This window comes from Nothoprocta perdicaria, unplaced genomic scaffold (genome assembly GCF_003342845.1).
Source record: "Nothoprocta perdicaria isolate Ctin4 unplaced genomic scaffold, notPer1 scaffold_333, whole genome shotgun sequence".
In the NCBI taxonomy this organism is placed as follows: Eukaryota; Metazoa; Chordata; class Aves; order Tinamiformes; family Tinamidae; genus Nothoprocta; species Nothoprocta perdicaria.
Window position 1 is genome coordinate 424585 of NW_020455570.1, and position 15403 is coordinate 439987.

The 15403-nt window shown below is 47.1% G+C and overlaps 1 protein-coding gene across 1 annotated transcript in view; it reads right to left on the reverse strand.

Moving 5' to 3' along the window:
- Positions 1 to 414: 414 nt before the first annotated feature.
- VLDLR (very low density lipoprotein receptor) overlaps positions 415 to 15403 on the reverse strand; it is a 15748-nt gene continuing 759 nt past the window's right edge. The window contains exons 2-19 of the mRNA XM_026043659.1: positions 11656 to 11775; positions 10541 to 10663; positions 9576 to 9698; positions 7891 to 8262; positions 7665 to 7787; positions 7463 to 7585; positions 6857 to 6976; positions 6655 to 6780; positions 6160 to 6331; positions 5624 to 5848; positions 5357 to 5475; positions 4772 to 4911; positions 4501 to 4642; positions 4006 to 4152; positions 3006 to 3095; positions 2501 to 2578; positions 2220 to 2389; positions 415 to 1872 (exon numbers count right to left, since the gene is read on the reverse strand). Of these exons, the coding sequence (XP_025899444.1) occupies positions 1837 to 1872; positions 2220 to 2389; positions 2501 to 2578; positions 3006 to 3095; positions 4006 to 4152; positions 4501 to 4642; positions 4772 to 4911; positions 5357 to 5475; positions 5624 to 5848; positions 6160 to 6331; positions 6655 to 6780; positions 6857 to 6976; positions 7463 to 7585; positions 7665 to 7787; positions 7891 to 8262; positions 9576 to 9698; positions 10541 to 10663; positions 11656 to 11775 (2549 nt within the window). The 3' untranslated portion in view covers positions 415 to 1836. The remainder of the gene's footprint in view (positions 1873 to 2219; positions 2390 to 2500; positions 2579 to 3005; positions 3096 to 4005; positions 4153 to 4500; positions 4643 to 4771; positions 4912 to 5356; positions 5476 to 5623; positions 5849 to 6159; positions 6332 to 6654; positions 6781 to 6856; positions 6977 to 7462; positions 7586 to 7664; positions 7788 to 7890; positions 8263 to 9575; positions 9699 to 10540; positions 10664 to 11655; positions 11776 to 15403) is intronic.

Here is a 15403-nt window from a genome sequence, read left to right on the forward strand (position 1 = left end):
ACCCCCATTCCATAACCTTGCTGCTCTTTGAATATATGGAAAGTTAGATCTTCCACTGACTATAGAAACTACTTTCATGTATTGGTTTTGAAAATTTTATTCAGTATGTGGCGGATAAAATAAATAACAAATCCCAAGACCTCAATTTCCATAACTCTGTAACTCAGCTTCTGAAAAATAAGGATTAAGTGGCAACTCCAACACTGATCATTAATGTGAGAAAGCATCTTTATTGGTCTATTCAATGTGCCATTTATTATTAAACCAGTGATAGCAAGGAACTTCACCAAGAAAGTGGAGAAGTACATCATCTGTTAAAAAAAAAAAAAAAAAACCAAAAAAACAAAACATACAAACAGGCAGAGAGCTTTGCCTGTATTCAGTTGCCACGCAACTTCATAAATAAATTCAAAAAAAATCTATTTTAGGGTCTGTAACATTTCTATAGAAATATGTTGTAATATCTAGAGCTGGAAAATTAATTGAAAAAATTTGAATTCCATCCAAAAACTAATAAGCCTTAAAAGTTTAGTCTACTAAAAACAAGAAAATTCACCCCAAACACCACAGCTCTCCTACCTTATCACAGAAGCTAGTCAGCAAAGTAGATAAAAATGTTGTGGATACATAAGAGCTGCCAGGTTAAGGCTTCAACTCCCAGAAGAGTTGTGAGTTCGCTAGAAACAACTTATTTTTAATTTGCAGAAGTTGGCAGCTATCCCCATCTGTGAGGAAAGGAGTTCACAGTACAAGAAAGAACAGCTGCAACGAGAATAGGCAGTAAAACCAAGCCCAGGAATTGATCCAGATTTTATTGTGATTTTTTGTTACTATTTCAGAAGTGTTTTGACTGAGAATGATTTACCAAGGCAGGAGCAAGAATGACTGGGAGACCTGAGCTTCTCCCCAGCCCTGTCTTCCACTGGTAGCCTGAAGGCCACTGAATTTGCAAGTTAAGAGAGTCTTATCCCTCCCTCATTGCCTCAAAGAACTAGGCTTGTGTAGTGAATAAGGAAGAGCCTTCATGCCACCAGCACTGGACTAGGCAGCCAGGTGAATCCCACCTTCCTAGAGCCACATTTATTGGTCAGACCTGTGAGCATCCAAGGGGAAGGCTCTAGTACTTCAAGTGGTCAAAATGAGTCAGCTGAACAGGTCTTTTGGCCAAATACTCCACTTACATCATAAGAAGGGAGACCAATTTAATTGCTTTTTTTTTAGTTTTTTTTTTTTTTATTATTTTTTCCCCCTCCTCTGCATTTAAGATTTACAGTGGTTTCTCAAAGAGCATTCACACCTGTATACCTCTACCAGGTAGCAAACAAGATTGTTTCAGTCGTACATACAAAATTACTTATGTTTACAAATTTTTGGCAATCATAGTAACCCGTTTTTTCCTATTGCCATTGCCCCAACCATTGAAAAAAAGACAGTGTACAATAATTTACATTTGAAATATTTCAAAGTGCTTAATAGTGATTCTCCAGGAATATTTACAAGTGACTTATACACATATGTACAGGTGTATATAGCACAAGTTGTGGCTGGAATATGGCTTTCTATGGAAAGTGCTTTATATTTGGCCAGCGGTGTTACTGACTGACCAATTTGAGGGTTACTGATAAAACCGTAACCACTAAAAGCTGAATTGTTGTGGACAGGTATTTACAAGGTTTGTTGCTAAGCTGTATAAAATAGGTATTTACATAAGTGTTCCATACATACAGAAAGTATCTTCATTCTTCCAAGAACGGAGGAAGTCTCAGCCACAAGCCTGGTTATTATCCCCAAAAGTGTAAAATATAAGTAAACATGAAGAGATCGCTGATCCGAAGCTCACGCCATATCGTCATCCGTGCTCACCACAGATATCTGTTCACAACAAGAAAGCGTTAGCCAAACCTTGTGCTAGTGAAGAGTCCCACACTGGGCACAGCTTCCCTACAGGGCAGCCTCAAACAGGAGCTGGTTCTGCAGGGTGACAACTCAATGCAGCTATGGGTAACTCCATGCCAGGCGTAGGGATAGACACTTCCTACAACATCAGCTTTTGGCCAAAAGGATGAACTCTCACTCTACTCAGTAATTTAGGGTATGCTAGTTGGGCTCTGCTCTTGACAGCAGAGACTTGCCCCAAACAGTCACTGTTTTATCACTCTGTGCTGCCCCTAGTTCAAAGATGAGTCAAAAGCCTCAGACAAGCCAAAAGGTTTACTTACTGCAGGGTAGGTATGGCCTACGGAACTGCTGTGCCTTCCAATATCGATTGTGAGGTCTTCCTCGGTTGTCTTCAGATAGACGGGATTATCAAAATTCATACTTTTCATGTTTTTGTGTTGCCAGTTGCGCCACATGAAGTAGCCAGCCACTGCAGCCATCACCAGCAACACTTTGGGGAAAGGAGAAGACTGTGAGCGCGGGGCAGCGCCTGGCCAGACTGCCTAAGCAGAGGCTCCTCTCACAAGAGGGCCACCCGAAAGCTCAGGAGCGCTGTACTCACACACGGGAAGAACAGCCCAAGCCGCCGATGTCCCTCTGGCAGCAGCCACTTCAGACACCGTGCCGCTGATGTTGAACCCTGCGTGAGAATTAGCAAAAACGGTGAGGATGCTGCCAACAGAGCAGCAGCACCAGCAGCTTCTGGACCTAGTCAAGTACCTGCTTCCTACTATCGTATTAATGCCATAATGCACTGCTAGAACAGCCTAGCAGCTTTCATCTTATCTTAGGAAAAGTGGGGTTTTTATTTTTATATTTATTTATTTTATCTTCCAAGCACTCCTGGGACATCACAGACACTATGGGTTCCACGCTGCCATAAAGTGAACCAGTTTAATCACGGCAGGCTCCAGCTGTTGCACGTGGACTGTATACATGACCTGTACTCCCTATCTGCATGCAGAGGAGAAAAACTCCAAGTAGGCTAACAGGAGAAAAACTGACCAAGTCGGTCAGTTTGTATTTTGTTACTCTCATGTTTAAGTGTGAGTTATTGGGACCAGTACCTCCAGGAACTAGTCCAACAGTTGGAGATTTTTCTGTTGTGCTGGTATCTTTAGCCTCAGTGTAAGTCACAGTTGTTCCAGCACCTGAAACTAATTATAGATCAAGAACCCAGTTAATCCTGAAGTTCTGGAATGGCTCCGCTATAACATCCATGGTGGCGAATGTTTAGCAGATGGCACAATGATCATGCAGCTTGTTAGCTTAATCGGCAACACGGACGTTAGTTATTTCACTACTAAGTCCACCCTCAGCTGTAAATTATTGGTTGGTGAAAAACTTTTAAGAACCAGCTTAAACAGTCAATCACACATAACCTACAGATGCTTAAAGAGGGAACCATTTAAACCATTAGATATTCCATCCTTCATTTCATGTTTTCTGGATGAAATTTAGTTGTTTGGGGCCACCTTTGATATAGGCATATGTATATACACCAGTCATTTAAAGCAGCCACTACTCGTCACGTAAGGGCAAAAGGTTTTCACACTGACTGAGGCGGTCAGAGTCAATGTTCAACACAGAAAGTGGCTTCACTAGACTGCATGGGCAACTCCGATGTACAGCCAGGGCTCAGGAGAGCATTAGCCTCTTTGGATCTGGAAAGCACTTCCTTGCTCAGCCTGTTGGTTCTCAGCACGGTATGTTTATACACTGGAGAGCCTCACTAGTTTATACTTAGGCCATGTATCCCTAACGCTGTGAGAAGGGGACTAGGTGTGTTTATGCATACCATATTGCTCTCCGCAGAAAGCCATAGAGCTGCGAGGTACTATTGCAAGTGATGATGATGCAAAAGCCAAGCATGGACTTTGAACAGCACTGCAGACTGCATGCTTGATTAATGCATGCTACAGGAGCACCTCTACAAAGATTAATTACATTAGACTAACCCATGCAATATATATATTGTCTGTACTGCCCTGCTGGCCTCTTACAGGGTCAGTACCCTCCCTCTGCTCCTTACTCGGTCTGGAAAGCATTTCAGTCCTACTACCTTACCTGCACATCTCAGACCATCCTCCTGCAAGAAGTATCCAGCAGGACACGCACAAGTGTATTTTGGAGAGTGTTCATTTATCTGAGGAGCAGGCAGGCACAGGTAGCTGCAGCCTCCATTTACCATATTGTCTTCACACCAGTTCTTGCCTGCGGGTACAAATTAGACTTGAACAACTGACAGGAGTGAGCTTGCAGGCTAAATATAGCGCAACATTTTGGTTCAGTAATCGCTCTGCTAGAACCGTTTCTCCTTGCAAATTTTAGACTTCAGCCTATTTGGTCTGAGGAACAGGCACTGCAGCTACCACTTCTGTCACTTCCAATGAGGAACTCCCAGCATACAAGTGGAAAACTAGCATGCAAGATAAAAGCAGAAAGCTATATAGATAAACAAGGTAATTTCCCAAGCTTCTATCAGTTAGATCACCACCTCCCAAATAGTGCAGGCTTCATGTAAGTGTATGCTGACATACTTATAAAGGATATGGAAGTTACCTGTGGGCTGAACGAGCTCATGATACACAATGATGTCCTGTGCATCATTGAGGTTGTTCACTAGAGTAACCAGTTCAGCTCCAGTAAATTTGTTGGCACCATAGACAGCCTCATTCTCCCCATCAATCCAGTACACACGGTCCTAGAAGACAGAGTCATTGCATCTCATCACTTCTGGGTTAGTTTCAGTCAGCTATGGCAACAGAGTTGTTAGCCACTCCTCAACAAGAGCACGAGCTCGGACACAAGGAGCCCAGCAAGCTATTCTTACCTCAAATATTGTTACAGCCAGAGGATGGGGAAGAAACATATGCGACTTCAGCACAAGTCTACGGTCCTGGCCATTCAAGTCCACACTGGAGAGCATATGCAGCTTAGAATCAAGCCAGTACAGACGGCTTTTTACAAGATCTGAAGAGGGGCATGGGAGAAAGCAAAAAAAAAAACTCACGTCTGATCACTAGTCGCTCTCGTATGCCGTCTTCTAAAAAAAAAAAAAAAAAAAAAAAAAAAATCAGTATCTATATGGAGAAGATCTCCACAGACTCCTGCCGCAGGAGAAGACTCACAGGAACTCACAAGTTCAAGCACTGTTGCAGCCAGCCTAATCTGTCACTATTTGGGAGTGCAGAAGGCCTGCTGTGGTGGGGCCTAAGTGGCCCTTGCCCCTACCAGAGCAGACACACAAAGGGTTATCACTTCTGTATCTGGCAAGTCATGTTGCCTGCTGTCTTCAGACATGCTGGAAATTACTTTTCTCAGCAGCTGCAAGCAGCTCTATGAAAGGACGACGTTAGTTTTCTTGGTGAACAGCTTGATAAAGATCCAGAATAGCTCCAACACCAGTTCAACATACCTAGAGCAATTCCATTAGGCCACTGGATTTCTGTTGTCACAAGCTGCTGTCTGTCAAATCCATTCATTCCCGCTTTCTCAATTTTCGCTGGCTCACCCCAGTCTGACCAGTACATAAAGCTGTAAAATAGAATTTTTGTACGATGCACTAGAGTACTGGTGTAGTACTTGAGGCTTAAATATAACCATTTAACAAGCAGCTAGTTAAAGGATACCAAAGTCAGTTATGCTGGTCTGATATTTTGAGAGAATCAGGACAAATACTCACCCAGAGAGAGGATCTACAGCTATGGAAGCTGGCTCTCTCAGCTCAGAGAAAAACAGAGCCTTCCTTTTTGTGCCATCTAGACTAGCCACTGAAATGGTCTTTGCAGCTGAGTCAGTCCAGTAAATGTTCTTGTAAATCCAGTCCACAGCAATTCCAGCCGGGCTCTGTATGTTTTCGAGGATTTTGATGTGTTTTCCAACTTTGTCACGGGTATCAACAGAGGCACTAGAAGACAAGAGCTGCTTGCTTTTACTGCACCCTCTACAGCTACTACTATTCGCTAATGCCTCGGGAAATACAACATGCAGCCAATACAACATACAGATACAACACACAAGGCAAAGAGCTTCCACAGGTGCTTCCTCACTCAATTTTAGTAACTATTAATAGGAATTGTAATTAGCATTAAACATAGATATTGACTGGATTTTGCACCAGCCGTACTTAGTGTTTCAGTGTAGGATATTAAGAACCTAGTTCTCAGCAACAAAGATGCAAGATGCATAGGAGAAACTCTAAGTTTTCAGCCTGTTTACCTGAAGATTGCTTTTTGGCTGAAGTCAGCCCAGTAGAGTTTTTGCTCAGCAATGTCGGCGTCTAGAGCCACCGTGTTTCTCAGCTGCTCTACTAGCTGAATATATTCCTTCCTCTCAAGGCCAATCTTCCTGATATCCCGCCGGTTGGTGAACACCAGACATGGCTCTTTCCCTGCACAAAGAGTGGACAGGTTTTTTGTAGTTCTAGACAAGCAATCACAAACTGTTCTTTTAAGATATGTTTAAGAGTTTCAGCACCGTCTGTTTCCCTAACGATAGCGGATGCTGATGGCTTCACTGTGTCATTACTTTGTTTGTCTCTCCCTCCCACAACTTGTCCCTGGAAAGGGATGTTAGGAGTACTCAAACCTTTACAAGTTACATGGAAAATTGGTCAAAACGCCTGCAACAGCACAGGCAGTGCCTCCTTTCCAGTAAGGTACATTATGTGGCTTCCATGACTGGGAGGTGCGGAAATCTTATGCAAACGCTTACCTACTGCCTTGCACACTCCAGTAGCAAGATCCATCTGATAGCCACGACTACATTCACACTTGTAGCCACCCTTCAGGTTGATACAAATTTGGCTGCAGATACCAGGGTTTTGGCATTCGTCAATGTCTGCAAAGACAACATAACTCATTTGCTTTCATCCAACACCATTGGTGGGGTCCAGGTTGACATAGCTGATACTTGCCTCCACACGTTCTCCTATCTATGAGTTCAAAACCAGCGGGGCAGTCACACTCATAGCCTATAACAAGGTCTCTGCAGATATGAGAGCATCCACCGTTGTTCACAAGACATTCATTTATGTCTGGAAGAGGAGAATTGGCTTTTCCTTAGATAGCAAACACATTTACATTTAGTCTTTAAGTGTTACTCATGGAATGCTTTACTACATACTCATACCCTCAAATTATATCTGTCACAACTGCTAAACCCTATTGGCACTTGAAGTCATGTGCAAAAGGTCCACCTCGACCAAAAGGTCAAGGTCCACGTTTGCTCAGTTGTCTTTATCATGTTGCTTGTAGTCTGCAGCTACCAACCTGTAACACAACTGAAGCTTCTGGAAGCTTCAGCAGAGTTTTAGTTTTTACCAAGGGCGTTGTAGCCATTGAGAAGCTATCCCAGGAGCCCGTTTGGCTAGGGGGAAGCTACCCTACTGAGGGGATTGCTTTTGGCTGATTCCTTCTCACTAAGATAATGCAGATAAGCAGCCCACAGTCTGAGAGCCAGCAACTTGGAAGCAAAATCACAGTCTACCTTTCAATGCAATGCAATGAGTATGTTCACTTACTACACTCCTTGAGGGGTTCATCACTCCAGTCCTTGCAGTCCCTTTGCTGGTTACACACCTTAGTGATGTCTATGCATTCTCCACTTCTGCACTTGAATTTGCCAGGTCCAGAGCACTGAATGACTGATATAACGGAGAGAGTGACCATCAGTTTCAAGAGAGATTCTGTGACATCTTTACGCTTGCTCAGTCCCACACTCACCATTGTTACAGCTGGCTTCATCAGTGCCATCCAGACAGTCTCTCACACCGTTACACTGCCTACTCCCATGGATACAGTTCCCATCCTCACATCTGAACTGGTCTGGTCTACAGGTCCGAGAAGCTAAGGACAGAGTCACTGCAGAGTTAAATTTCAAGGGTGTGCTGAAGGAACGGACAGAAGCAAAGGAGCACGTTCTGCAGAAGAAAGGAGCAAGCTAACTTACGGCAGTTGATTTCATCACTCCCATCCTTGCAGTCAGGATCTCCATCACAGCGCCACTTCTTGTGGATGCACTCGCCGGAGCCGCACTGCACCTCGCTCGCGGAGCACCTCGCGGCGGGCGCGGGCTGGCGGCCGCACTGCTCCAGAGACTCATCCGACTGGTCCGAGCAGTCGGCATCATCGTCGCACACCCAGCTGACCGGGATGCACGTGGAGCTCTTGCACTGGAACTCGTGGGCGCCGCAGGTCGGGGGCGCACACTCCAGCTCGTCGCTGCCGTCGCTGCAGTCGTCCTGGCCGTTGCAGACGAAGCTCTTGGAAATGCACTGCCCGCTGCTGCAGGTGAACTCTGCCGGGCTACACGTCACGTTGCCTGGAGTGATAGGAGTCACGGATTAGCAGATTATCACAATAAGGCAGATTTTCCTAAGGAGGGCGTCTTGCTGTGCGGGTTCTTGGCTTCACCAGCTGACAGTAGGTCAGCATCTTGGGTAAGGCTCTGGAAGAGCCTAAGCGTCCTGCAGGTGGCCAACTGAAACCTGCAGAGACTGTCCTTATCGTTCTAGTTGTTGCAGTGAGTGGGAGGCATCGGCTGTGCTACTGGGTAAATATGACTTATTCTGGAGCAGCTGGGCTGTTCCCCTTTGGAGTGCTAGTCTCTGGGAGAACAGGCTCAGACTCTGTGAATCAGAGATAGAAGGTAAGAGAATTGCCAACTCTGGAGTACAGACTGTGGTTTAGATAGCCAGATGGTCAGCATGCACTGTAGTTTGAAATTGAAGTGCTGTGTGCTGGTCCCCAGGAGAGCAGCGGCCCATTTGCCCGGACGACTGGGGATAACAGATCAAGATTTTGCACCACTTGATCCTATGGCATTTAGCACATTCACACAACTTATAGCAGTACCAATCATGCTCATTTTGCAGAAGTGTAGCTAGCAGCTCAGTATGCCTAGGCTGATAGTTTTATCAGCTCCATTAGAGACATTGCCTGTGGATTTACTGATCAGAAAGAAAGGCCATTGCTTGCCAAGTTGGGCAGCTATCCCATGGATGTGGAGCAGAAGACCGACGTTCAGGATATTGCTGCCTGCCAGGGTAAAGCAGTGCTGACAGAAGTCTACCCTGTGGCTCTGCTCACAGCAAACTTGGGCAACTGCTGTGCTGGTAGCTCAAAATGAGCCAGGACTGTTGAACTGAGGCTAGTGGTCACATCTTTGCTCAAGTACTGCCCTGGAATTGTCCCTCACAACACCTGAAATCCCTATTCTGTAATTTCTGACAAGTGTGCAAAACCCTAAAGGTTGGTTACAGGTCACTACCCTATCTTTAAGAGACAAGATGCAATCACCAAGTAGAGTTACCTCCTGAGAAACTGCAGAGAGCAAGTTGTGGTGGTTTGCCTGACATGCAGCTAAGCCTGTAACTATTGTGATTTCTGGCTAGTTTTGACAAAAAAAAAAAAATCCAATAGGTTAAATACTGAATAGCTTATAATGCTGTATTGTTTAACTCAGGAAACTAGGGGAGCATTGGAACAAGTCTGCAACATGAACGTGAATGTATTGTTAAGGAGATACTGACACTGTGAAGAATTATCTTCCCAGGTATACTGCCCAGCTAGCTCCTTTCAGGTCAAGTCAATTTCAAATAGAGTTATGCAGCCACCATTTCCTTCTTCCCTTACCACAATTCTCTTCATCTTCTCCACTGTCACAGTCTCTTTCACCATCACATTTCCAGGACACTGGGATACACTGGGTTGACTGAGGACCACAGCTGATTTCATTTACCCGGCATGTTCTCATATCTATTGGAAAAAGTTTAAGTTCAATTTAAAGAGTCCTGAAACTTAAGAACTACTGATCTTGGGTTTAAGGAGTCCTCCTGAAGTTGGGTCTGAAAGGCTCCAGCTCTGGACACAACTGCAGTTAGGTGTCAGCACCAAACAAAAACTTTTCATTTCCTAGTAGATTAGTATTTAGCAGGAGTATCTTTGTTTTGGTAGCCGTGTCATTGCCCACCAGTTGCACTGCAGAAGGTTAAGCTGTAACATGAAGTCGTGGACCGCATGCCGCAGCAGGACCTGAGCATGTGGATTGCTCTTCAGTGCAGTTCCTAGTGATACAGACAAATGAAGTGCTATAGATCCACGGGATCTATATTCCTGGATTAGGTAGAAATCGTAAGATCGGAGTAAGTTCCAAGAGTGTCTAGTTAGGTCTTTGCACTTTAGCTTTCTTCCCCACCATGAATCCAGTCACCCAGTTCCTGTTCGGGGTCTGGTTATTTTACAATCAGCCTTCTTAAAGGACTATGGTCACTCAGTGAACAAGCCACTGCACCACTCGAGGCTCCAGTGTGCTTCCCGCTGCTCACCATCAGGAAACCTTTGGTGAACCTTGCTATCCGCTATCAACTGACAGCTCATATCAACAGGGGCAGATCTCCCACTCCGCACCAAGCCCTTTCAACAAGCCAGAAGTCTTGTCCAGCTGCTGACGTGGCCGCGGGTCACGCTACCAGGTGCTCTCCAGAGCAAGAACTTCCCCGCAGCAGGCGCAGGGCCAGGCTGCAGGCAGGCGCACGCTCAGAACTGCCCCAGCGCCCCCCGGACCTCCCCAGGGGCTCTGCTGCTCCGGGCTCACTTACGGCACAGCTCCGCGCTCTCGTCGGACCCATCCTCGCAGTCCGGGTCCCCATCACACTGCCACCGGTTCGGCACACACTGACCACTGTTGCACACAAAATCAGATTCCGCACACGTCTTCTTCACTGCAAGGGAGGAGGACAGGAGCGCGCTCAGGAACCAGAGCTAAGCGAGACTTTTGCAGCATGGGGACGTGCTCTGCTGCTCCAGCCAAGCCGTGCAGCATCTCCAGCATCTCCTCCCACCAGCCCCATGAGAGCGCTTCCCAAAGCGCTGCTGTGGGGCACGGGAACATCCACCCTCCTGCAGGCACCCGCTGTCGGGGTGCTGCTAAGGGGGACCACGCTGCTCCAAGAGCTGCTACTTGGAACAAACCTCGGTTGCACCAAGGATATTAATGATGGGTACGGGTAATAATTACATTTGGATTTTGAACGCCTGCAGTTTCTCATCAAGGCATTTGCCTTGCAGAGGTGCAGCATTACGTAGCCCTAGGGTACCTGTTCAGACCTGCTCGAGCAGTGCAGCCACAAGAGGGTTGGCCAGGGAGCCCCTTTTCCCTTGTCTAATCACATCTGGTCACCCTGCCCTGGCCTCCAAGGGTGCTGAGAGCAAGAGCAGCCAGCCAGAAGTAAATTTAGTGTTAATGGAGGCTGAACAGCATCACTTTCTTACAGAAAGAAAAAAAAAATGAAAAAAAAAAAAAAAAAAGGAAGGGACATTTAATCACGGATTAAGCAGTATCTGAGTGCTAACAGCAGCTGATTTTTACCACATCTTAATGCAATAAGAGAGAAAGAACTGCAGTCTGTTCTTCACAGTAACTATCCTGGCAATTTAAGGGTTTTGGTCCTGAGCTTTTACCTCGGGCACCAAGCCCATCAGATATTCACAATGCTCAGTGAAGCTTAACTACATAAGAGGAATACAAGCATCAAGATAGACCCTCATCTGCCCTCGGGAGTTTATCCTCTACTCTCTATTCCAGAAATGGAGGTGCTGGACGAGCATCTCTATCCCCGGGACAGCAACCAATTCGTTACCTCCCCACCCAATCCAAACCAAGGATGACCACCAAGTTCTGCTCCAAAGACACTGCTTTTGCCCACGTACTCACCGCAAGTCGTCTCATCACTGCCATCTGAACAGTCTTCATCACCATCACATTTCCACAGTAAAGGAATACAGCGTCCATTACTACATGCAAACTGGGATTCCTCACATTTTGCTCTTGCACCTTCAACGAGAAGAGACACTTCAGCCCAGGCAGCGTTTAGCAAAACTTCTTGCTATCAGCAGCGGGGGAAAGATATGCAGCTTAATAAACAGAACAGCATCGGCATGAGAGCAGGTCTGAGCTGCAGGACCTTTGGCTGCAGTCGTGGTAATGCGGCCAGGAGAAGGGGAGATTTTCACGGCACGGGCAGCATGACAGCCTGCCTGCAGGAGAGCTAACCCAGTGGCCTCGCTGCTGAGCTGGGATGCACACACACACACACACACACACACACACAGACACTCATCTCTGCCGTCCGTAGCCCAGCACTGCATCCTCAAATCTCATCAAACTTCGAGCATACCGAGCTGAAATGTGACTAACATCAAGTTCAATTAGCATCTCAGTACTCTGCTGCTAATGCTTTGTAGCAGGTCCCCCCAAGAAGCCCATAGTGAGATAGCGTAGCAATCTGCCCTGTAGCTGAACAACAGCTTTTCTTGATAGGAGTTACTCCAGCAGCAGTAGTCCTGTGGTCTGTGAGATGATCATGGAGGACAGGGACAGTTGCCACCACCAAGTTGTTAATGAAGTCCTTGGACAAGAGCACTGAAGAAAGCTCCCAAATACATAAGGAATGAAGTGTGATGACCTATCCAGCTCTTGCTTATTAAAGCTAGGTCAAACATGATGTTAAGAGAGCAAAGTAAGTTATCACTACCTTCTGGAGCCAATTCTGTTGTTCTCACAACCAAAAGGGATCTCAACTTGCTATTACACTTGGGTGAGGTACTGCCTTACTCCATGTCATGCTCAGTGTGCACCTGTATTTTCCAAAATATCTCAATTCTAAAGCTGAACGACCCCATCCCTCAGAGAAACAACCATGTCCAGAAGCTCCATTGGAGCTGTCACTGGAGCTGCAGTAGGCTCATCAGCAGCCATGCTCTTCAACGTGCTCCATGAAACGCATGCAGGCAAGCGTGAGAGCTTATGCATTAGTTTTGGCTGCACTTGCCTGGCATGATGCAAGACTCCTGCTCCTCCCTGGTTTATTGCATCATTTAATGGAAGTGCTTTGTCTTGGCATTCCAAGGCCAGCAAAGGGCATCTAATTTTAGCAGATCTCTGCACGTTACCTTATGTCTTCTGCGAGCAACATGCAAAATGCAAAGCGGTTTCCAAGCAGAGGGAAGCTATCCAGCCTACCGAAGCAGATATATTTCACACTGTATTGGCTAGCAATCAGCCACTAGGTAACAACAAGCCCTGGACAGAACACAAGCAAGGAAAACGAGAGCAATTTCATCTGCTCCCTCTAGCATGAGAAGTAAAGGATTTGAAGCAGCAGTTTATTAGGCTCTGCTAATATTTTTAGCAGTTTTACAGGTTGCATCTGACAAGCAGGTTAGTGTTTCACTCAGTCAAGCCACAACAGCTTGTCCTGGCACTCTTTGAATACAATTACCACGAAACATCGCCTATTCTCTCTGTACTTGACATCTGCAACCCTCCACCCTTTTTCCCAATGGGAGTTACAGCAGTGTGAACCTTTTAATAGCAAGATTCTGCAAAGCTACCACCGTTTCATCAAGGGCTGTTGAGTTAGCACTGCCTTGCAGTGCCTGAGGCCTCCACCTGCACAAGCCACAGATATGAACCAGCTCCTGCACTCACATCTCCTACGTGTTGGTCACCTGCTTCTATCAGAGGTAGCCTTCTGCATGTGAACCCTGGCCACCTATGACTCTACCAGTCAAATACAAAACGACTGCCTCCTATTAGTTTTCAGATGTCCTCACTTTGGCTCTCAGAGTGAGAACATCTAAACTTTCCCAAAATAGCCTACAAGAGATATTAGACTCAGCCTGCCACTCAGGAGATCCCAAAATAACTGCACAGCCCCTAGTTACTCTATTTCAAACTAGAATAACTTGCTGATAAGGCCTGCCTAGATTACATAGCACGTTGCGATTACAAGTGTAACATCACTTTGGCCAAAGAGAACGGAGAAGCTGCACACACCAAAGCGAGACCAAGGTGGGATTTACAGCTTTTGCTCTGCAGCTAAGACTGCTGCAAGAAGGTCCTCCAAGGAAGTGTCATCCCTCCAGACTGCACCAAGGGAAATGTCACAGCAAAAATACTTTCGTTAGTCCCTGGACAAGCAGGGAGCTCCTAACACCCACGCAGGTGCGGGAAGGTAAAGGTCATATCATCTGTGCCTGCCAAACTGTAAAGGCCACTGGCACTAAGCTCCAGTTAAACTAAAGGTTACTTCCAGGAACTAAGTATGCTCATTTCTCTTAGGCTAAGCACAGCCCTGCAATATCAGGAAGCCACTCGGTTGGACACCGCAAGTCAAAACTGGTGTGTTTGAGGAGTTCATCTTTTCCCCCGGAGACCTCTCCTGCAGTTCCAGCCATTAGACACTCCGTGATTTTTAGCTCAGGACCCATTAGATACCAACTCAAAGCTCCTCTTTCTATGACCATCACACACCACAAGCGCATTTCCTCCTCTTAAGGGTAAGAGAAGGAAAAACACAGGGTGGAAAACCACCAGCTCCATGACTGCTGACGTGTTTCCCAGTGTTTCCCAGTAGTGGCCCATCACAAAGCAGCCGTGCGTGCGCGGTGAGGGTGCCCAGCCTCGACAGCTGCCCGGGATCAGCCTGGCGCGGCTCTCTCCGGTTTCCTCCGCGCTCGCCGAGTGCCTCGGCGCCCTGCGCCACTTGTCCCTCACATTACTGCTGGAGACAGCCCCAAGCATGTGACACTCGGGTGCTGTTACCTGACACCGAGACCCGGGAACGCTTGCAAGGAAGACTGGAAACCCTGGGAGGGCTCGGCCAGCAAGAGCTTCTATTCCCTGGGGACCCCAAAACTGCAACCAACCTCAAGGGAAGGCTGCTGTGGATGCGAGGGCAGAACCAGACTTCAGCTTCTGGTGGACTCCTGCTGCCCCTTCCTACATGCTGCCCTTTTCTACATGTGTTGTTGGGATTTTCGGCAACAGTGACTGGCAATTTCAGTGCCACTTTGGCCCCTCATGCAGGGGCCATGGGAGAAGAGTTGTGACCAGGCTGACACTGCCCTCTTCTTCCCTCACAGCCTCTTGCATGAGGGACAACACGACCCCAGCTGTGCTCCACCTGACAGACCCACTGCCCAGAATGCCCCAAACTACCAGGACCACAAGATCCAGACACCTGCAAGGGCGCTTTGGTAACACGGTGAACAAACAGGCTCGAGCCTATCTGGGGACTAGTAAGCTCAAGGGCTGACCCTGACCTGCACCTTGAGGGCCATGCAACAGAGATAGTGACACGATCGCCACCGCCTCCCACTCAGGAGCTTGGCGCGGAGCTCAGTGCCTCCAGCTGCGTGCAAATCACATGTATTTGACCGCCCGGCTAACCCAACGCGTACGTCCCACTGCCGGTGCCCTCCACGCGCGGAGACGGCGCGGGAGCCACCGGCCAGATGGGACCCTGCGCTGGCGAGGCTCAGCCTTGCCACCAGGTGGAGATGCCTGGGGGCAGGTGGCCCCGAGCTAGGGCCATGCCACCGAGCCGGACCTGCCCAGGGCCTCCGAGGGCACCTCCAAGGCGGCATGTGCCTCGGGGGGACCACCACAAGGGGGAAAA